Genomic DNA, 24259 nt, shown 5'->3' with positions numbered 1-24259 from the left:
ACACAGACACACTGTCAGACACAGGTACAATTGTCTACCTCACTCAATCACTGGTCTTACCCAGATGTCTAGCTGTGGGCCCTCATACTGCTGCCCCTCAAAGACCTCAGGAGCAGCATATGGTGGGCTGCCGCACCATGTGGCCAGAGGTTCCCCGGGCTGGAAGAAGTTCCCAAATCCAAAATCTACCCAGGGCAAAACAGAAGTGGTGGGGGGTTGGTTTGGGAGGAAACGTACAGATAATTCTAAACATAAACGTTTTGTACTTCAAGTTTGACTGTAAAGTCCTTGTACAGGCCCTGTGCTGTACAAAAGGCAACCTGTAACTAAGTATTTGCAACTGTAAAAAGTGAATGGTGAATATGTGTAGCTACAGTGAAAGATTGTGCAGAAGTGGTAAAACTGCACACAGAAAATGTCCAGAACAAAGGGGTCTGCAGGTTTTGCATAATGTAATATGTGATCAACATATTTGTACACTGAGGAAACAGATCTTTGTATGAGGTAACCTCCCCAGGAGACTGACATGAGGTCATCAATGCTGTGCTCTGATTGGTTGTCTGTAAAGTGATTAAAACTCAGATTTGATTCTTCAGACCAAGAAAGTCTAACTTACACTTGCACAAATACACACAAAAAGGCTGAGAAGTTATGTATGACTTTCATTAAAATCCAACTGAGAGCTGTAGTAAAATCTTCCAAATCACAATGAGTCAACTTGCATTCCTGCAATTACTCAGCCAATCCCCTTTTTGTACTAGTTTATATCTTTCTCCCTCTCTCTCGTCCCACCTTCCTCTTTCTTAAACTTTGCACCAGTAAATGTTTTGTCTCTTCGTGCTCCTAGTTTGGTTTTTACAAAACTTGCCACTAGTTACATTTTGTGGTGCTGAGATGATAAACCATTTAGTGCATCAACAGTGAAATTAGTGAAATCTAATTAGTGAAATCACTATTTTCATAATTGATTTGTTATTCCTAATACTTTATCAAGTAAAGAATTCTTAATATTTGCTGGTTATAGCTTCTCAGATTTTACGTTTTCTTTCTGCCGCTTAAGAATTGTAAATGGCATCTTTTCAACTTGTGACATTTTATCAGTGCTAGAAAAACACATTACAAAGTAGACAGTTCGCTAAAGAAAACAAGAGCATGAATGAGATGTGAGAAAGATGACAGCATTAAGTACCTGCCCCTGCTACTTTCTGACTGGTCTAACCAAAGTAGCACTAAACCTTGTCTATGTTTCGACTTACAGCAGTGAGTAAGCTTTCTCCGCTATAAACATTATTAAAACCAATTACCGTTCCGGCTCACTAATGAGCACCTACACACATGCGTAAGAATGGCACTAACTCCATTCAAGCCATGATTCAAACCACTATCAGGGCAGTCCCAGGCCCATTCCTCTCTCTAGGAAAACAAGTGTTAATGTGTTTAATCAGATTCTGTCTTGTTTTCTTTTACTTGAATTGTAGGCCTTTGTGCTAGACTAAGTTTATTTATGGTCAAGATAGCTATTTGTTTTCAATACAAGTGGCATACATTTAATGTATCTATGTTAAAATAATTATACTTTGAAAATTGACAATAAATATTGTTCAAATGATATGGAAATGTACAATGTTGATGATTATACATAGGGGTTGATTAATAGACAAATATAAAATGCCAGAAAAGCGCACAAGAGCACAAGCACAATCTTCAAATTTCTTGTATTGTCCGATGAAGAAAGCCAATGCAGACCAAAACCGAAAGATATTCAGCTAATTATATATATGATTATGCAGCCGAATACAACACAGTCATGCAATAAATCCTCCCTTTGTGAAGGTTATAGTTTACGGATTTTGTTCAAATTGTTTTAGAGTGGTGTTGAGTCAGTTTGGATATTTTAGAGAGTGCAGTTGAATTGCACTGCGTTATACAGAGAAGTGTTATGTTATTTAGTCTATCCTTGACATAAATGGGGTGGACAAAACAATTAAAAAACACCTGCAATACATATAATGTTGCATGAAATTGTAGTTCACTGGAAAAAACATGTAGGAACCAGGTTTGAGAGATTGTTGCAAACTCCAACTGCAAAGGACATGGCAGGTTTGACACTGTGTGTGTGAGTGCATGTTTTCCAACCATTTAATTGCTGCAGTGCAGTTAGCAGGTGTGTCTGACAAAGTGGAGGGTAAAGCGGAGTGCCACAGTGGGGTTTATTACAAGTATGTTTACTGTCTGATGCTACTGTGAAGGTGAGATGTGAGACGCAGGCAGAGCAGAGCGAAGCAGTGCAGTTGGTTTATCGTCAGAAGCTGTGACCCATTTCATGGAGCTGAATACTGAGCAGACTGGTTGACGTCAAATGCTCCAGCACGCTGCAGGTGACTAACAGTACTCGTAGCTCAACAGGAAGGGCGGGGGAGTGTATGTGTGTGTGTGTGTGTGTATTTGTCGCACACTAAAGTATTAGCATAATATTAGCTTAAACAGTTCACACTGGAATCCACTCCAGCTAACAGCTTATAAAACTTTGTGTGTGAACATGACTCGTGTATAAAGTGATCACATCACACTGCAGTAAGAGGACAGCACCCAGCAGTCCCAAATGTTACCGTGTCATTTCTAATAAGGTATAAGCATTGAAATAGTGATGGCTGCAACTCAGGATGCACCTCCCTGGATTTAGTCTTCTTGAGCTTTCTTGTCTTGTCTCATCACCAAACCTTTTCTCTGTCCAATCAGGATTTAGCAACATTTTAATCAGAATCTGACCACTGTTGGATTGTCTGTCACTGTCAATCCAATCACCAAAGCACATCTGCACAGTCCTGCCAAAGAAAATTAGCTGTGTAAATTTAAGTTAGATTACTAAATAGATTATTTCCCCTTGAATTTTAAGATCGATTGGTTCTTATTTAATCACCAATATTGAATGCCAGAGAAATATTTAAGATGGTTATGTCTCTAAACAGCTTCAAAATCATTTACATTCATTCATTCATCATTACATTCATCATTTACTGATTGGTAATAGGAAGAATAGTGCCCGTTTCATTACCACTGTACGCCCCTAACACCTGATCTCGCAATATGTAACTTTGGTGGGTCTATAATGTTTTACGGCACTACCATTGATTTTGGTAAAACTGGATCTTATTTTATGGAGAAAACGTTGTCATGGTGTTTCATCTGATGTCTTACAGCTGCTCTGCCTGATGGATGGAAAGCTTAGAAAGCTGCTAACTGTTTGGCTGCCGTCAGCTGTTTAGCTCATATGACTGGGCTGCCAGGTCTGGGAGCTTGAAGCTAATAATTTAAATAAACCACTAAAAATAACTAATAAGCAAGTAATATTAGTTTGCTTGCTATGTCTTGTGATGTACTCATGACAAATGCACAAATCCTCCTTGAGATGAGATTGTTCTATCAACTGCTGTTTCCAAAGTCTAGAATGGACTATGAAGCTCAATGGGAATCATTGTTTAACGATAATTTGATAAACAACATAGACCACAATGACCAAATATAATCAGAGATAGTAAAAAGGTATAGCTATTAGAAAGAAGACATACCAGCACACAACTGTGTACCTCTATATATCGTTTCACAGTATATTGTAAGGCCCATATGTATACCATCCTATTGTCCATCCCTGTGTTGTTTTTTTCTGAAAGTGGTTCTCCTGAACCCTTCTTGTTTGTTATTTGATCATAGCAAACTCAACACAAAATATCCATATTTTCCTGCTAAGCCGCAAAAGGCTGCCTCCTCTCCTCTGATCCAGTAACTCTCTTATATTTTAGTTATTTCTCTGGCTCTCTTTCAATCCCCTTCAACTCAACTCAAATGTAATAGGGCCGTTTGAAATTAAAACATAAAGGGCACCCCCTGCTGCCAATTTCCCTCTCTTCTGCAGACACCTTTAAGCATGACCTTTCTTTGACTGGCCGCTGCCTGGTTAAGCTTCATACAGACTGACCAGAGGTGGCCTTAAGAAAGCAGGGGAAAATAACTGGACTGAATGAAAAACCCAAAAAACATGGTTACTCTGTCTGGACATGCATATGCAGACTAGCGCTGAAATAACTAGCTGATTAGTCGAGAAACAGAACACTTTTTAAGAGAGTCATTCATCATTTTTAATCACTGGTGTGGGGTTCACAAATGTGAGGATTTGCTGCTTTCACCCATTTTATATTTTTGTAAATTAAATTTCTTTGGATTTTGGACTGTTAGTCGGCAAGGCTGGATGACCAACTGGACCAAGTGAGCAACTACCATGAAGGTCCAGACCCACAGTGGGCCAAAATGCTACAGGAACACCAAGTGACAGTTAGTTGTTTGTTAGTTTGTTGTTCTATTATATGTTTTATAAATGATGCCGCACCTACACTAATACCAAATCTTGCCTCTCTATAAAATGAGCCTGAAGTTAATAATAACAATAATAATAAAAAATGTATTAGTATTTACACATACATACAAACATTTTTAAAAACATTTATAGACAAAATGTTATATTCAATATAAATCATTTAATTAATAAAATCAATAGTTTATTGTTGTTTTGTGCAGTCCTACCCAATTTGAATTTAGCTATTTAGTAGCAAATCTGTAGATTTTTACGATTTCTATGATTAGTGCATGAGTGGGCCTCATTTTGTTTTTTGCAGAAATGCAAGAGGCAAGAAAAGAAGACTTCTTGCTAGTAAACAGGATAATAAACATTGCGGGATTTAAACTTCAAAGAAAATTGGCAAACGTTTTATGAAGAAGGAAATGCATTTGTCACATTTATTAGAGATGAAGGATAAATGCAATGTTTTAGTGAGTTACACAAAAAAAAAACTAAACTAAACTTGTGTTTATTGACAAGAAAACTCCACAGGGCACCTTTAAGGTCAAAAATAATCAACAGATTATTTGATTTAAAACAAACAAACATTAGAATCAGTTCTACATGCACATTAGCCCAGCAAGAACAAAAAAAGAAAAGAAAATACACATGTATCTTGAACAAAGGTTGAATAGATGGCTTTGGAAAGGAGGATTTGGGGACCGAGCCTTTTCCAGGGCAGCTCCAAGGCTGTGGAACTCCCTCCCCCATGAGATCCGCATCTATGAGTCCCTCACCATTTTTCAGTCCTGTCTGAAGACCCATCTTTTCGGTTCTGCCTATCCTTAGTTTTTTTTTTTTTTTTTAAACAAACACTGTCTCTACCCTGTTAAGCGACTTTGAGCTCGGGAAAAGCGCTATACAAATTCAATTTATTATTATTATTATTATTATGGCTGATCTTGACTGACACCAATATTATTGATGCAGAACAGAATTTGAAGTGAGGACTGTTCACATGTACTGCACAAAATCTAAACTTTATCTACCAATTGCCAAACTTGACAGAGCGTGTTGTGGGTAGGAGAAGCACAGAATGTACCTTGCTGCTGATGTCCTCCCCGGAGACCTTTTCTCTAATAGCAAGCCAGGTAATGTTCTGTTCATTGTTTTCCTGCTTTAAATCTAATCTGCTGTGCCGACAATTGGCTGTGAGTCAGACATGTTTATGAAAATTACTGCTGCTGGGGTAATAACATCTCCAAGTTATCATCTTGGACCCTTTTGAGAAACAGTGTACAGGATGATGTGAGTAATGATGCAGGTGAAACACTCATTTCTGTTTCAGTTATTGTATAGTTTTGTATATTTTTTCCTTATTTGATTTGACCTTTTAGAGAGGAAAAAAAAAGACACTGAACACTACTATTTTGAGTCTACAACATGACATGAAGTCCTTTAGGACAGAGGGACATTTTCCCTGAAACACACAGTCATACTCTGTCTGGTGTCTTTTCACACCTGTATTTTTAGCTGTCCTCATGTGATCAGTTCACCTTAGATGGATTTTAGCATCAGCTCTGACTAGCTCAAGGTAAACCTTGGCCTGTTTCAGAGCATTGTCAAAGCTGCAGCCCTGCAACCCTGCTCTGCACAACTCCTCATCATTCTCCCTTTACCCTCTCACCCGCTATTTTATCTGCCAACCAATCCAATTCACCACCTCCACCTTTATTTCCCCACACTACCTTTCCAGCCTCCCCCTCCTGCGACCTGTGAAACAGCAGTAGGGTGGCATTCTCACTAGCTAGCTCTAAATGCCAGTTGCTTAATGATCACACTTTAAAGCTTATACTTACAGACCTCAAGCCTAGTCTCAAAACTACCTTTGATCTCTGACTCTTTTTGTCCCTTTATCTTTAATGTTTCCTCCTCAAAATTAAACTAGGCGTCACTGGGGAAGGATGTTTGAGCTCCTCTGATCATACGTTTGGAAAAGGTGGCACAAGCCTTTGGATTCTTGCTGAGATTTTAAGATGTCTGTCCTGGCATCTTTCAGCTAAAAGCTATCTCGCAAGCAACCTCTGACCACTTCTCAACACTGTGCAAATGGCTTGGGCAGGTAGTTAAGACATTTCTGAACTACGCCGGCATTGAGATCACGGCAGGCAATGGATCAAAACTAAATTTGTCCATGCCGGACACATTTATTCCTCATCCATCAATAACTTTATATCCTCCTGCACTACGTTGTTACGGTACCTGCAATCTTGATGTTCATGTGGCCATCCAGTAGCAGATTCTCTGCCTTCAGGTCCCTGTGGACAATGTTGCGATTGTGACAGTACTCTACAGCCGACAAGATCTGCCAGAACTTCCTCCTGGCCTCTAGCTCACTGAGACGACCGTGCTTAGCCAGATAATCTGCAGCCAAAGAGAGAGAGAGAAACAAAGACAGTGGAGAGAGGTAATGTGTCAAGTTAGAAGCATATGCAGATATTATACATTGACTTATATAAAATGACTCTCTGGGCTTTTCAAACACAGTATCAGATTTCTTATATGAACTCCAGACAATATCCGACAAATCGGGTCCAGACATTGTCCGCAGTTGTCTCTTCACACATTACAAGATTATCTGTGTCAATTACTGGAAACACGCCACTTGGTTTAGTAGCAGGGTGGCGCCTTGGTAGAGGGTGCAGGAGGCAGGACATGATGCTGATTACACTGTGGTCACATAGCTGGCTCGTAGTTTGGTCATAAACAACAGTGTCTCTTGGCGTTCCTTGAATTTCTCCGAGAATGTTGGCTTCTGAATCTTGTCGTCTTTTCAGTTCAAAATTTTTGTTGATGTCTCCGTGTATATTCTCCTTCTTCTTCACTCTATGATGTGTTTCATTTCTCCCGGTTACACGCAAGTAGAATGATAGAAAGGTCATCAACACACCCACTCGTTTGCTGTGAATTCTAGACAGTGACCTGCTGATTCAACTGAACATTACACAGGGTTTGTACTAAGGGAGCTGGCAGGTAAAGTCTGTTTAATTTCCAGTAGACGTTTGCATTTGCTTACATCAAGCTTCTCCAGGTCCAAATCATTTCAGGGTTAAAGTGCACGTTTGAAAGGGGCTTTTCCGTAAGGAAAACTGCCTGCATTCTTTACAGCTGTACAAAGTGTCGGTGGTTGTGTTGAAATGATGATTTACTTTTGATGAGGTACAGGCCTGGTGCCAATATTAGCTAACTCTATTAGATCATGCTTTGTAGAGTGATTCAGTGAAGGATGTACAATGTAGTTGTTTGTGTGTGTGTGTGTGTGTAGTAAGCAGTGGTTGACAGTGGAGAAACTGTGTCAAAGCATCAGGAGGAGAGGGGAGGACGAGATTACTGAGAAGTGGTCTTCTGCTATATTATGTCCACATTAGTACAAAAGTTGGAACGGTGGGGGGGGGGGGGGGGGGTAGTCAGTGTATGATTTAAGTGCACACACAGAAACACACTTGATAATTAGTGGGAGAAATCACGATACCAGTGTAAATATGATCCTTGGTTCTTATCCAATGAGCCAAACAAAAACTGATCTGATTTATCTGTTTATTTGAGCACAAGCTGTGCACAGAGCATTGCGGCAGACTGAGTTTGTAGTTGTTTAGAAAGAGGCATGAAACTAGTCTATGCAGTCTGCAGTGGGGTAATATCAAACATTTTACCGTCTTCTTTCTCCAAGCATCCAGATCACTGACCTTTCTCTCATTTTCTGCTCTCACAACACTTTCACAGATGTTCTATCTTTTCAACTGACAGACTATTCTACAGGATGTACGACGTTTTGGAGTCCTGTGAGCTTTGGAAAGTGTGGCGTTTGTTGCTGTCGGCAGGGTTCCTCTTCACACCTCTCTGTCCAGATAGCTTGCTAACTCTTCAATTCACACTCTGTGGCAAACAAGATAGGACACTGTGATGGCTTTCCTTCCAGCTGGCATGAAGACAGACCACCGACCAAACCTGACGACAATGCACAACAACCACAACAAACAGCAGCCAACAAAACTTCATAAACGAGTAAACAGAGTGTAAATCTCATAAAAGAGCATTTTTGTAATCACAACGAAGACAGGGGGTTACAGTAAAATATGTGTACTAAAGAACTTTTTACACCATATTTACATTTGTTACCTGTACCTTATAACTTTTCCCTTTTTAACACAAGTAATGTTGCTGTTATTTCCCTGGTGTGCACACAAATGTATGTAAAGATGAGATCACTGATTCACAGCTAGGCCTCTGTCAAGATGCACAGAGAAGTCACACTAAGCCAATTTCACAGCCCATTAACATCAAAAACGTTCCATCAACTAACCAATAAATTTAAAGTAGAGCAGTGTATGTCCTGAGGCCAGCGGCGTGCATCACATTATAAACACCTCATCTTAACAGCTCTGTATTGTCTCAACTAAGGGTAGACCAAAGGGTCAACTGTGTGCTGTGACAAAGACTGTACAATAAAACTGACTAAAGGCCATAAACTGCACTATTAAACTTCAGGGAAATTATGCTGTTGTGTCGTCAACGGCGTGGTTAAATAGCTAACATCTGACAGAGTGAGAAAACCTGATTAGATAGTGGCTGGCACATTCCACAGAGGAGACCATTCAGTGAACAGGGCTGCTTTCAAGCAATGCTGCTAATCAAAAAACACACTGTAAAAGGGAATGTGTCGAGGTGGTCTAAGATAGCACCTGTGAGGAGAACAGGACTCTAAAGTATTAAGCGTTCTGGGATCAAACCTCTCTCTTTTTTGGTCTCAGTCTCTGAAGATGTCAGTGTGCTTCAACTGAAGAGCTTGTCAGACAATCAAGCCTCAACAATTTGCACACACTAGTTCAATTCCATCATGTCCCCACCACGTTGTCTGACCACATTTGACCAAATTATCACATTATCACATCACATTATCACACTTGCCCTTCAATAGCCAAAGCCATAGCCTTGGGGCAACATCATGGAGTTGAGGGCAATAAATTAAGAAATCTAGGGCTGCTATTAATTTAACTGCAAAATTATTTTCTTGAAGGTTAAAGGTGCCTTTACTGTCATTTTTTAAGAATACACAGAGAAACAAAACTTGTCCTCTGCATTTAACCCATCTTGTACATACATGTAGTTGCAGGGACCAACTCTTTGCCAGTGCCAATTGACTGCTCCCTGACTTTTTGCAGTCAAGCAGGATTCCTTTTTGAGCTACAACAACCTGACTTCTTGGTCAGGGGGCACTGACAGGAGCACTAACAAACACTTGATGTTATGAATGAAATGCTCAACAAAGCCAATGCCGAACAAGACAACTAATCGTATTTCTGTATGAACAGGTGCACTGTGTACACGGCTTGTTTTACAGTAGCACTTGAAAAACAAGCGCACACACACACACACACACACACACACGCACGCACGCGCTGCCCCAGTGGAGGGATGAGTAATCCACCGATACAATGTTGGCGAGGGCAAGGGCCTCAGCACAGTGAGGCATGCAGAGTGGCATTCTGGGAAAGTGAGCAGAACAAGTATGAATCATATGGGTATTAGGGGACAGCTCAACAACCACTGTGTTCCTCTTCTGCTGAGAGCTGGGTGAGGACCGAAGTCTCTTAACAGCTGCAAGTTTGGAGGGGACAAACATCATGGATACAAACTGGGTTGTTGGCTAGACCTCTGGCTGGACTTCAGATAACACTGTGGGGCAAGCGTGTGTGTGTGTGTGTGCGCAAACGCACATTATTTTTCCACATCAGCACCTGATACACAAGCTACTTAAATACAGCAACCACATTAAAGTCACGTCTATGTTGGTGCTGATTTAACACTGACACTCTCAGGGGTTAAAATGGGCTGGAGCCAGTTGGAGTTGAACACTGGCCTTTCATCAAGTTATATCTTGTCAAAGATCAGCAACTACTGCAACTACTGGTTGTGCCAGTCAAATTCCTTTCCATGGGATAAGTACTCATTCAAGAGAGGATATAAATTTAAAATTAATAATACCATTTGTTTTGCCTAAAAATGAAAGCACATAACTCACTCCTGCATGTTTCACCCACTTAAAATACTCTTTCCAACTCATGGATTATTTCATCCCAAATATAGAATTTTCGATTTATTTTCTGTGAAGATCACTTGACGTCCTTTGCTGTCCTGACTTTAGAAACTTCAACAGTTCACAGACGCAGACAGGTAGTCTCTGAATGTGGATTATCTGCTGTCGGGAAATACATTTGTTTTGTAGCCGGTTCATACTGCTTTAACTGACAAGCAGGTAAAGCATACTTGCAGACACAAGTTCTACAAGCACTGCAGCTCAACACCTTTGCTTAAAATGACCTTCAATGCCAACAGAAACTGAATTATTTTACTCTAATGACATCCAGTTTTCTCCATGTTTTCACTGGACACTCTCTCTGAAGAAGGATTGAGAGCTGCAAATGAGTCGCTGTTTAGTGGGTTGCTGCTAAATGGTATGTGGAGCCGGCATATTTTTAACATTTTACAATAAATTAAGGATTTATTTAGACAAAAAAATAGACTTATTGCTTATTGTTGGAACAGTGGAAAGACTAACTAAGATGGATTTGATGAGTTTTATTTGTCTTGTCCCATTTGAATGAAGTGTGCTTTGTGACGAGTGAAACTAATCTAGTCTTGGTTCGTGAAAGAGATTGGAATTCAGAAGGTGTACAGTTGTATTTTTGTTTAGGCGTAAGAATATTTCCTTTTCAGGGGCATTTTTGTGAGAGACATCTGTGCTGCTGCAAGCTGGGCATTACCTCACACGTCTTGGGTGTTACCGACTTAGCGTAATTGTTTCTCGTTGGTGCCCTGAGTTGTATATTAGCCCATGGGTAAGCATGTGGTGTTGACCTTTCTGGGTCAAAATGGAGCATGCAATTCCAGAGTGGGATCAGCATTTCCCTTATAATTTATTGCAATTTTTATTTTAGCAAGTGTAACCTTGAAGCTGCCATGTAAGATGCTGGCTGTCACTCAACTGAACATTTTTGTAAATATTTAAAAAGCAAGTAATCTGCTCCTGTGAAGCATCACCAAAAAAGTTAGATGGACAGACACCCCGAGCAGTTGGGAAATCAGTGCCTTGCCCAAGAGCACCTTAGCAGTGCCCAGGAGGTAAATTGGCACTCTACAGCTACCAATCCACCAATGTACTTATATGGTGACTCAAAACCAGTGACTCTCTGGTTCCCAACCCAACTCCCTACAGACTGAGCTACTGCCACCCCAATCTATTGGAATTTAGCTAGTCATGAATCTATTTATACAGGTCATCAAAGTCAATACAGCCACACCCTGGTGATTGACACATTAGAAGAAAACTCACCCAGTAAATATGAAGGATGGTTTCTGGTGAAATAGAAATTGACAGCCTAAGTAAATAAGAATGTGTCAAAAAAAAAAAACTGTATTTCTTTGAAGTCAACAGTCTGCCTGTCTCATTCCCTTTCAGTCAGACAAGAGATCTGCATGAGTGATTCTACTCACTGCCAGCTATAATACTCCCCTCTCTCCAGCAGTGCTTTCTTAAATATGCATGCCCTACATTTCCCCACCACCTTCCAAATTCAAATGGATGTCCCCTGCTCTCTGTTCCATTCTCTTCTGCCTCCTCTCTGCAACTACGCTTTATTTGTGGTTGACCCGATTTCCAGGATTTGATCCATACTGCGGTGTTGAGGCAGACTGTGGAGCGGCAGACTGACTGACAGACAGACATAAAAGGCACATCAACAAGCTGACATGGATGCCTCTCCTGTGCCCATTACTGTGCCCACCCACCCACCCCTTTGCGAGAATTAACCCATCACTCTCTGCCTTCTTGTACCAAACCCAGCGCCGCTTCTTTGTCCCACACACAGAGACACAGAGAGAGACACAACAGAGAGAGACCACACACACACACACACACACACACACACACACACACACACACACACACACACACACACACACACACACACACACACACACACACACACACACACACACACACCACACACACACACACACACACACACACACACACACACACACACACACACACACACACACACACACACACACACGTGTTTGTGTTTTGTCTGAAGATTGTCTCATTTGCTGTAAATGGGTGGGCTGCTAAGCATCCACAACAACTTTGCATCTTCCGCTCTTCGTAACCTATGGCCAGGAGCAGACCTGAGAAATTCATCATGCCAGAACAGAAAAGCGGAGGCAACTCTCTGGAGGGCACCAGTGGAGTAAGAGGCTGGAGCTCTTGCTTGGCATCCTTTCCATTTGTCTGAGAGTACATCATGACTGAAGGACTTGATCCATCTCCGAAACCGTATTTGGAAATCAGAAATGATTGTTCAATTTTATGAGATTGAATATTGTAATACTAGTTTAGTGCTGCAGCGACCAGTCGCTGTCTAGCTGGCTTAGTCATAGCTGCTACTGCTGCAGATGATGACATATAAATGTCTTACATAACTACATTACATTGTGCAATCAGGACAGAGGGGTCTGAGGAATCAGGACACGATGTTTTTATAATCCCGTGAGATGATCCATGAAAAATCTATGGATTATGGAAAATGAGGTTGAACAATCATTATTGGTTATTTAAAAGAATAGTCTGACATTTTGGGTCACTATGTTCAGTCACTTTCTTGTCAGGCGTTAAATGAGAAGATCAATAAAGCATTCATAAATGTCTGTTAATTACAGTAAGAAGCTACAGCCATAAGACAGTTACATTGCATGTCATTTAGCTGACGCTTTTATCCAAAGCGAATTACAATTGCCTCTGAAGCAACTAGGGCTTAAGTGTCCTGATGTATCGCAGTGGGAATCAAACCCTGGTCTCACACACTAAAAGCATGTGTCATAGCCACTGCGCCATCATCACCCACAGTTAGCTTAGCATGGAGACCCAAAAAAAACTAGCATTTAGTTTATATATCAAAAGTTTAAAACTGCCTACAAGTAACTTTAATGCTCACCAAGTAAAATGTGTGTAGTTTGTGTTTTGTAGTTTGCATTCGTTATTCATCAAATCTGCACTTACACCAAAATATAGAAACAGTTAATGTTTTTCTTTCTGTCAGGCTAGTACTCTTCCCCCCCCGCTTCCAGTCGTTTTGCTAAATTAAGCTACTTCTTCCTGGATGTAGGGTCATATATAACAGACTAATTGGAATTTTTTAATTCAATTCCCTGTATGGAAGCAAATATTTTCTATTTATCTAATAGCTCTCACCACAATAAGCTGCAGTGGCTATAACATATGTACAGATATAGAGTAGTCTTTCCGTTTTAGCTCTGTGCACTTCTGTACTTCCTTCTTATTTTTAACCACACTCTTTTCTCATTCATTTTTTGTGTCTACTTCAAAGCTCTCTCTAGGTCACAGGAGCAGTCGTTGCTGCTGCTGAGTCAACATCACAAGTGGAACACTGGCCTCAGAATCACAAAGACATACACATACAGACACAGACACACACACTTGTACGCACGCATTCCAGGATTTATTTGCTTTTGAAAAAAGTTATCCTGAGATATTTAATAAATATTAAAATTGTTTAAAAAGTGCAATAAACTTGCTCTTTCCTTGGGCTCATTTCCAGCGTACTGGATTGAGATTGCAGTGTGTACACATTGTACAAATTGAGTGTGTGCTGTGCGTGTGTGGTAGCGATAGAGTGCATACATGCTGTGCTATGGTAGACTAAGATAACTCTTATCTTCATGTAATATTCTTGATATGTTCTGCATTGTCTGTCCTTTCCAGCACATTAATTTCTTTGTGGTATACTCTTAACATGTGCGTAAACCATGTTTGTGTAAAAAGTCATTATTGTACCCTGTAAGTTCATACTGTCCACTTGGAAACTTGTATTATGTTATACTATATATACCAAAGGAATCCTCTCCCCCTATCTGTCTCAAAGGTCCAAATGAATGATCAATAATAATTTATCATCATCAATGATGTTTAATTAATCTTTTTTTTATTTTTTATTATTATCATCAGTTGATTGGTGCAGCATTGCTCCGAACATACTGTTTCTCATGTATTCCTTGTTTGTCTTTGTGTGTAGTTTATTTTGTTAATTCATGTTTTCTTTTTCCATATATTTTTAAACTCTCGATTTGTTTAAGTAGCCTGGGATTTGCTCTGCAAGTCAGTCTGGTCAAGAGCCCATTCTCAATTTTTCCAAATCACCACTCACAATCGATGACAATAGTCGTCAATCAGCTTTTTGTTTAGATTCAACATCACGACCACCGAAGCGCAGCAACCCGTTGATGCTGCGGACGCCGCTACGTCACCTGGATCATTGGCCTGATTGGTTGAAGGACTATCCAATTGCGCCCAGAGGCATTTGAGCGGTGTCTGTTGGTGACACCCCTTTGGAAATGGGCTGTTAATGAACCTTCCCCAGACCCACTCTCAGTTAAAACTGAGAAGGGTGTGGTGTCCACCAGGCTGCTGTTTAAGGATACGGTTTCTTAACTTCTCCTGTAATGGTTATAATGTTGTTGTGGTAGCTTAAACGACAGGCTTTTACTATTGCTACTTGTTACAGATCTGCTCCTTAACATCTCAGCAATTTAGTAGTTCTATGTAACAGTTAGTGAAAATGTAGGAATGACATTGCTGGCATGTAGAAAGTATTCTTGCATAATCTGTCTAGTAAACCAGAGAGCAGTTCAAGTGTTTTTGCACCACATATGGTAATAAATCAATCTTTTTCTCTTTGAGGCTGCCCCTTCACAGGCCCTCAGTGATGCCATTTTATGACAAGTAAGCGGTGTCAGCACATTTAGCACAGCAATCACTGGCAGCACATGACAAGGGCCACATCAGTTCCTTCAATCATGTGAACTTTGAGATTGAGGTGGGGATGGAAGTGCAAACTCAATAAGACTTTGATACTTCCTTGTTTGTGAAAAACATTACTGACGCAACAGTGCAGATTTTTCTGTACAACTGATACAGGGAGGACGTGTAGGACTTGGGTAGGACAATGTTTTTAAGACACTGAGATCAGATTGATCTTGTACTTGTAAAAGATCACTCACCGAAGATCTCCCCATTCTTGGCATACTCTGTGACTAAGTAAAGCATGTTCTTCGTCTCCATCACCTGAGAGAGGGAGAGGACGAAGAAAGGGGCCAAGGCAGGAGACAAAAGATTGGGAGAGTGATTACACACTGAAGATCACTTTTCAATAGCATTCACATCAGATTAACAGTCTCCTGCAACAAAAGAGTAAGATAAAGGAAAAAGAAAACTGTAAAAACAGATACGAATGACCCAAATACTACATTGTGAATTGAAAATTGTTGACATGGTTTTCTCTGAGGTTCAACCGCAGAGTCTGTCATCCAGAGTCATGAGAAAAACAAAATGCATGAATGGCAGAGGGTCTAAATATGACATCTATGTAAGAGAATGGAGGTGGACGGTTGGTGTTGCTGAGTATATCTGAATGGTGCTTAAAACCTTTCAGCCCTCACACGGAGCTGGTGCTGTGTTGTGTAGGAGGAGAACCGATTTAGAAGCAGAAACACTCAGAAGATGAACGGAATTAAATGCAGAGGGGAGAATCAGATGGAGAGGGGAGGATGAATCAGACACACAGAGCCAGACGACACCAGAAATCTCTCGCTAATTGTTCACGATCAATTTTCCATCTGTTACACTGACCGATTCATAGATTTAGGAAATGAAAGCCAGTTATTTTTGTTTGGCCCTGGTTGTGTAATAAACATGTTTTGTCCCATCTGTACTGTGGAGCTGGAATACAACTGATTGATGAATTAAGCCCGTGTATAGGTACCCTTTATCATTCAATCTAGTGGCATTGATAGCTAATACAGCATCTAATTTGGGAAATAAACCTTTCTCACAGCGGACATTTTGACTTGTCACAGCAGGAAAAGCACGGTTGTAACTAATAAAAGTAACAATCTTTGTTTTATTCAAGTAATCCAGCATGTACAATAGCAGAGCCCTGGCACTAGCACACCTGAGTGGAAGGCAGCCATTATTATGTTACACCTGTGTTTGACAAGACAAAATATCCACCACAGGAGAGATCTATTTTCTATTGATGCTGGATATCTTTCTATTGTTTGTTGTTGTGACAGTAAGCTACATACTCACTAGCTTTATATGTTGTCTATCGTGGATCTATTAGCTGTCTTAGGCTGTTTGTACATTTTATTCACCATTTTGGGACGCATTGGGCAAAAAGCGGGGAGACAGCGGATGTTTTGGGTGGAATTATTTTACTTTACCAATAGTTTTAAAGTAGTTGTGGGTGTTGTTTAACATTTTAAATCATTGACAATTTATTTACTTACTTTTACTTTATTAATATGTTTATCAGGGGCATTACACATTGGTTAACATTAATATAACAGTGTCAGTTTTTTGCAGGTTGATGTTCTACATTGCAGATAACAAAAACATACTTTTTGATACCTTACTTTGAGAAATAAAAAATGTTTTCCATTTAACAAAAGAAGCCAAATTTCATGTAGTTCTGCAAAAGAACTTTGTCAAAATAAGACTAAAATTGAAATAATTATAATTTTGAAATCAGGAACTCTCCTATCAACAAATGGGTCAAGAATTATTTTTACACATTCAATATCAGATTTTGATTTATGTCAGATGACGATACTCTACTACGGACTAATTTTGGTTGGTACCAACAAAAAAAAAAAAAAAAAAAAAAAAAAAAAAAAAAGGTATTGAGGTTTCATACTCAGCCCTACTTGCAAAGCCAAATATCAAGTCAATATGATGCCTTGTGTGTTTGTATGAAGGTAAACAGTTCTGTTTAGCGCTTCATAGGTTCTAACACATGCTTTTGGTGTGTTCTACTGTCGATAAATAGATTTGACCATCTAAAGATGCATTTTCGACTGATCCCAACTGATTATCAGTAAGGGCAGCTGTAGTCCCCGTGGTGAATTGCATCTTGTAAACAAGCTAGACTGTTTAATGTTGTAAAACAAGACTGTTAATGAACCATTTATACATTTGAATTTAATTGTTTTAATGGTTTTGACAAAATTGTAGTGTAGAAGATATGGAATTAGTATCATGATCCATCCAATAGCCTCAATTTAGTCAAGCATTTCTTGTAACACGATTGATATTTAAATGAAGCATTAATGTTGCATTGGCATCACTATGAAAGTACTGATAGAGAGTGGTTTGGTAATTTTAAAAACAATATCCAGAGATAATTTTGAATTCCTTAAATATTTGTACTTGTAGAATAAGAGGGTAAGTGGATAGCTGAACACTAAGAGAGTCAGAGGATGGGGAGATGCAAAAGCAGAAAGATGTGAAGAAAATTACAGCACACTGGGGTCAGTAGCGAAGCGGCCACACTCATGGCAAACTAAAGTGGAGTACACAGTTGGGTTGTCTGTATTAGCTAAGGCTTCCCTGTAGGCCAGCCACATCTGATGAAACTAGAAAAGGAAATCCCTAATTGACCTGGGCTGATTGGATGGATGTGCTGTTAGAAATAATGATACACACCAAAATAACAGCAGAAAGCTGGAACAGTGCCACATTGTTGTGTAATGATAATGAACACTCATTTACTTTTCCTAAACAAACTAACAGGACCCCAAATGCTTATGTAATACAACTGAATCACCAAAATGGTTGAGTTATTTGTAGTTAGAATATTTTGTGCCAGACAGCGGACATCACTGTAAGTTAGTGACACAAGTTTCCCTTTGAGGCTCGTAAAAATGTATGCAAACTTCCATGCACACCTGGGCATGCATTCAACTTCTATAAAAATGTTTCATGAGGGAAGTAACATGTATGTTATTAATTTCTATGAAAAACAGTTTTTAGCACACATCTTACTACTGATGCCAATGGGCTCTTTTTCCAATAACACACATTAGAAAGACCACTACACAGCCAGATTATTTTCTTCTTGGCCCGAAAAACTTAAAGCACATTTCTGCTGCATGAAATCATATCACAATGACAATTACATTTTTACATTTGGAGTTTTTAACAATGATACAGACACATCACTCTGACATCTCTCCATTAGTGCATGTATAGATCCTGAGCATGTGTGTGTGTAGTTCAGGACTGTGTGTGACTACTAACAAGTGTGGACACAGAGTGTAAATTGTAATTTCCCCATTGGGGATTAATAAACAGATTTAAAAAAAAAAAAAAAAAAAAAAAAAAAAATATTTGAAGTTTACAGTTTGTAAAGAAAGCCATGGTGTACAATGCATTTTTGGATAAGAGAACAAGTCGATTGTAATTAGGCCTTTTTTTTACAGCAGACATTTTGACTTGTCACAGTTGGAAAAGTTCAACTGTTACTAATAACATTAAAAATGACTATGTAATATTCAAGTGACCCAGTGAGTAAGGACAGTGTACAAGCATACACTACACAGGACCCTGAATCTGAAGCAGCTAAATGACATTCAGCCATCATTACTTTTATTCTTTACACCTATTTTTTCCTACTGTGACTTGACAACATGTCTTCCATGAGAAAGGACCTATGGTAACAAGAGACCGACAAAGAAGAGTTGTGATTCTGTAACTATGAACTGAATATAAGTGTTACCGTACTTTATTCAGCACCACTCTCTAGATGCTGTGGTTTCTGTCAACAATATAGTTTGTTCTTATGGAATCAACAAATTATCAAATTAGTTACACTCTGCTGAAAACTGACAGAGTCCACACACAACTAATCTCAACATTTGGCAAAGAGTCACTTTCCATCACAATATTTTAAAAACTTGCTTTGCACAGATTCATCTGCGTAGATCCACCATTAACTTGTAATGCACTCTGGGAAAAGAAATACCAGAAGACACTGCTCGTGCTGCAGCATTGCTTGTGGTAGTTGTTGCACAGCCACAAAAAAATACAACCCTTAAATTCAACACACATTAGATACTGTGCTAGCTTTAAAAATATAAAGTAGAAATCTTCTAGGCGACTGCAGAACACTTGATTGGGTCTTGTTTTAAGCTAAATTGTTGTGAAAATAAACACTGACACTGTGTCGCCATATCCAAATAAAAACATTTTCAAGGTCCCATAAGGTCAGGTGCACTGACAAGAATTAATAATTGTTTTTAACAAGCAATGAATCCATTCTGGCCTAAATGAGATGTTTTAAGTGAAATGACTGTCAAACTATGTATACGTGAAATAGATCCATATATGATTTTAAATACAGCCTAAACAGAGCCTGGTGGTGCAAGTCAGATCTGATGTTGCAGTATAATTACAAAACTTTAATTTACATCATTTTCAACAACTAACATGGTTTGGTTAGAAATCATGCCAGTAGCACCTTTACACATTGCAGAACACACACAAATGCACACAGTGCCAAATGTCAGTCAGTCATTAACTATGCTCTCATATCTGAAACTATCCAGTGGTGAAAGTTTATGCTCGGCAGCAGTTGTTTGTTAATGCATTTGAAAATGACCTGGACTGGCCCAGTGTTTCAAAACCCCGATTGCTAAAGAACCTAAAGAGAAGCTCAACAAGCAGCAGTGGTGAATTCTGCGACATTTCTTCCAACATCACTGCTACAATGACAGGGACAGACTGCAAGGAGTTGTGATGGGATTGGTCAAAGAAAAAGTTTGAAGCACCCAAGACAGAAATAAATCCTTTAAAAATCTCTCGATTGACACAGCTTCTTGATCAAGAGACAAAAAAACAAAAAACAAGAATAAATCAAAAACCTGATTAAACCATTTATCTTCAAACAGCATTACATGCAGAATAACAACTTATAAATATATAAGCATAACAGAAGAAAATACACAGCAGGCCAGATAGAAATCATAATAATATAATGTCAACATTATAATGTACTGTAGTCTAACATCAGTGAAAGCAGAGAGGAAAGCGCCACCACTAAAAAGATCAAATGTGCCCACATCTTGCATTCTAGGCCGTCAAAAGACATTCCACTATACTTTATAGTTGGTAATGAAGCTTGAGACTCACCTGGTACAGCTTGATGATGTGGGGATGGTCCAGCATCTTCATGATCTGAACTTCTCTGTAGATCTTCTCCAGATTGACAGCATCTAGTTGGGTCTTATCTATGATCTTAATGGCCACCTGCAAAACAATACAACTGTAATCAGTCAGAATCATTGTTAGGGCTCATCAGACTTGAGCCATAACAAACCCACTCCCCACACTCACATACACAATAACAGAGACAGCTATTTAATAAAAAGGAGACAGTGTGTTCTTTTCAGAGACACAAGATAAATACTTAAATACAGCTCGTGCAAAACTTCATAAACATACTTTTAAAACTACAACCAAGATGAAATATCACATGAAGGTACAGAGGAGGCAAACACAGGCCTGGTTGGATATACACACACAAACCCACAATGACACGTACGTGTGTAAATCGCACGCTCACAACTTCAACACTCTTGGCTTTGATTAATGATGTCCGGTGGGTAACAAGGCAATATTAACATCTCTCCTTCAGACTGTCTCATAAACAACATTTCATCAGTGTGATCTCAAGTGTTTCCAAGCATCTGGGAACCATGATGGTGAAGTAAACAACAGGAGACCCCAGTTCCCCTCTCAGCAATCGCACCGCTGTTAGCTTAAGTTGGAAAACTCTTACTGAGCAAGTGTTCAGAGACCAACAAGATCATTAAAAGAACTATTATGGGCTGCGTTGTTCCAGGTGCCAGTGGGACTTGAGCTGAAACTATTAGTTATTAATTAGATTAGTTGAACAACCAAAAAGAAATCTGGAAACTATTTTGAAAAGGTGTCAATCGTTTGTCTTGTTTTTCAAAGCAAAAATGCACCAAAAAGTTATCTTGTTCCAGCTTATTAAATATAAAGAATATTTGCTGCTTTTTTTTTTTTGTCTTCTATGGCTTTTAGACTGTTGGTCAGACAAAAACAGCCTATTTCAATTGTGATTTTTATTTTTTACCAAATGATTTATCAAAAGGGGCTAGAAGCCTGATGGCCCAATGGTTAGCATTGTAGTCTTCCAGCAAGAAGGTACCAGGTTCTAACCCTGGTTGTCCCTGGCCTTTCTGTGTGGAGTTTGCATGTTCTCCCAGTGTCTGCGTGGGTTGTGAGCGTCTGGCGTCATAAGGCTGCCATGCATCAGTATCAGAGTAGACCCCCCCCAAGCGCTATGATAAAGCGCTAAATAAATGTAATTAATTATTGTTATTAAATTGTAGAAACTACAGTAATAAATAATGAGAATAATCATTAGTTGCCATCCTAGGTGAGATAATAAAACAGGATCCAGAAAGACAGGTTTGAGTAATAGACCCATACATTTATGGGATACCAAAACACTCCACAGCCCTTTATATTAATGTGACACAGGATTTTCTTCTGGAAACTTATCCCAGTGCCAATCCTTCTAGGAGGAATTCGATTGGCAACCTCAGTGTGTTGCCAGCTGATGTTGAGCCTGGTCCAACGTATTTCAGCTAGATGACTCTATATTTTTACCGTTGGTATCGGTGCTGTGTCAATGCAGTGGTATCATTGAAATATTCTAACACAGCCTTTTGTTTGGTTTTATTCTTAAAATGAACTGACACCCCCATTCCACTGACACCCAGTTTAATCACATTTAGTATATTTGTAATAAGCACTTACAGATGTGCAGAAGAGGGTGTTTGAATGTGTTCAACACTCTTCATTATCATTTTTGCAATTTATCGTCAATCTAAATTTTTAAAATGGCACTCCAGCTACAAATCAAGACCTCTAGGGCATACAATTTAAAATCGCTGGCTTATTACAGGGATTACAGGGTACTTAGCAGGAAAAGCCAACTGTTTACATTGTCAACCCTAACACACACAGACACAGAACATATGAGTTTTTGAATACTCTGCTGGCACAAGGTCATTTGAGGACAATGAGGGGCATTTAGCTCATACATCAAGTTATGAGGGCCGTAAGGCAGAAAAATGCTGTGTTCCGAGATGGATACATGTATGACCCGCCGAGCTGACAGACAAGAACCACACGGGAATGGGCCAGCTCTATGTGAACCCACACACTGCAGTATGTACATAATAAGATGAATGGGTCAGTATATCACGCAGGAGCCATGAGTAGAAAAAGTAGGTTACACACGCACACACACACCTATCTAGGAATATGCACAGATCTGCTGTTTCATGTGCCCTTAAACTCTGGTTTTCTTTACAGACACGCTGCAGGCTAACATCTCTTTTGCCCTGGCGAATTCTAAAGGCATATGGCATCACATGAAATTGATAGCCTGCCACTCCAGCTGACCTTGGCCATTTCAACAAACAGTCTGGCACTGACCATAGGCCTGGCCGAGCTAAACAGTTGCAGTGGCTCTCTTTGTCAATCAGTGCTGAGTGACCTTTTCCAAACCAGTGGCCTGAAAACCGGCAACAACATGCATGTTTTCATCTAGCCCACATGCCACACCACCTGAGGTAGAGGTGCAGCCACTGTTAGAAGCTGTCAGTGGTACACGGTTGCAGATTACCTGGCTAGACTAACACTGCGCCACTTCACTGGATTTAATGACCGGATTAACACAATACGATAAGCCATTCATTGCCTTGTTAAACATGTCAAGGATCTCATCTGGATGTAAATCCTGTTTTTTTCTTTACAGCACAATTGCTCACATTCAATGACAAAATGTTGGAGGCTCTGTGAGGTTGAAGATCAAAGTGTACAACTGTGTTTTCCCAAGTCTCCCATCTTATTTTCCTATCACTCCCTCAGTCTTTTTCACACACAGACTGCTGGACACTTTTCCTGTGTCTATGTCATTACAATAGAAAGCCATGGCACTCAATGGTACTGGTCAAGAAAGGCCTCGCTGTAAAGAGCTGACATTAAACTAGCCAGACAAATCCATGCCCTGTTCCTTTTGCACTCATGCTGAATCGCTTGAGAGTTTGTAATATTAAACCTTCTCTAAACTCAATGAAAACCCCCGAGAGCAGTGTCAGTGGATTGTGCCTACATATTCGTACAGAACACTTTGCTTTTCAATTACAGAGTTTTGGTTGGCATATCCTCCTCATCACAAAGCTCTCAGCGCTGCTGGCACAAGAAACCACTAAATCCCATCATTATTTGGATTACATAATGGGACCACCGACCCATGCTGCATGGCCCAGACACAGCGATGTTTACAACAGCCAGACTCTTGAGTTGGTACACTGTGGCACTGTCTGGGGCATTACCAAAGAGAGCGCAGGTGTATGACGCCGGTCTGGCGCAGGAATGAAAGCATGCATGTTTACGGTTTGTGTTTCCCAGCACCACTGGTGGTCAGACCTCTTACTGGCAGTGATGTTGGCTGGGAGGGGGTGAACGTGCAGCGAGTCGTCGCTCCCTGAACCTGCAGGTATTCAAACACACCAGCTGTTGCTCGCAATGGAGCAGCCAAGTGACCGGCAGTTGCCTGAGCCAATGTGTCTTAGAGCATGATGTGGACAGCGTTTCGGTATCTGCTTTGACTATCTGGGGTGTCAACTAGTGCATAAAAGTTATGTAACTCAGCCGAACAGTAGCGCAAGTTAGCTTCCAGGCTAACTAGTTCACCGATACACTCACCTCGGTCTTGGTAATGCGGTGTCGAGCCAGTTTCACGACAGCGAAATTGCCCTTTCCTAAAGTGCGCTCGATGTCGTAGAAGCCCACTCGGACCGGACCCCGGATCAGCGATTTCTGGACACTGTCAGCCATGACCATGCTGTTCTGTATGGGACTGCTTGTGGAAGAGTAGGAGGTAGCCAGACGAGCAGGGGACACACGGGGGG

General features: G+C 40.0%; 1 protein-coding gene across 4 annotated transcripts in view; it reads right to left on the bottom strand.

Moving 5' to 3' along the window:
- Positions 1–24259, bottom strand: part of sik2b (salt-inducible kinase 2b) — a gene marked incomplete at its 5' end in the record, with an annotated part of 40098 nt that extends 15839 nt beyond the window's left edge. For all 4 annotated transcript variants that reach the window (XM_032512293.1, XM_032512296.1, XM_032512295.1 and 1 more), the window contains 5 exon segments: positions 61–185; positions 6596–6757; positions 15470–15533; positions 20436–20552; positions 24054–24259. In XM_032512293.1, coding sequence (XP_032368184.1) covers positions 61–185; positions 6596–6757; positions 15470–15533; positions 20436–20552; positions 24054–24259 — 674 coding nt within the window.

Source organism: Etheostoma spectabile, chromosome 3 (assembly GCF_008692095.1).
Source record: "Etheostoma spectabile isolate EspeVRDwgs_2016 chromosome 3, UIUC_Espe_1.0, whole genome shotgun sequence".
NCBI lineage: Eukaryota > Metazoa > Chordata > Actinopteri > Perciformes > Percidae > Etheostoma > Etheostoma spectabile.
The sequence above is the reverse complement of the archived record's forward strand: the minus strand, read 5'-3'. Positions and strand labels throughout refer to the sequence as shown.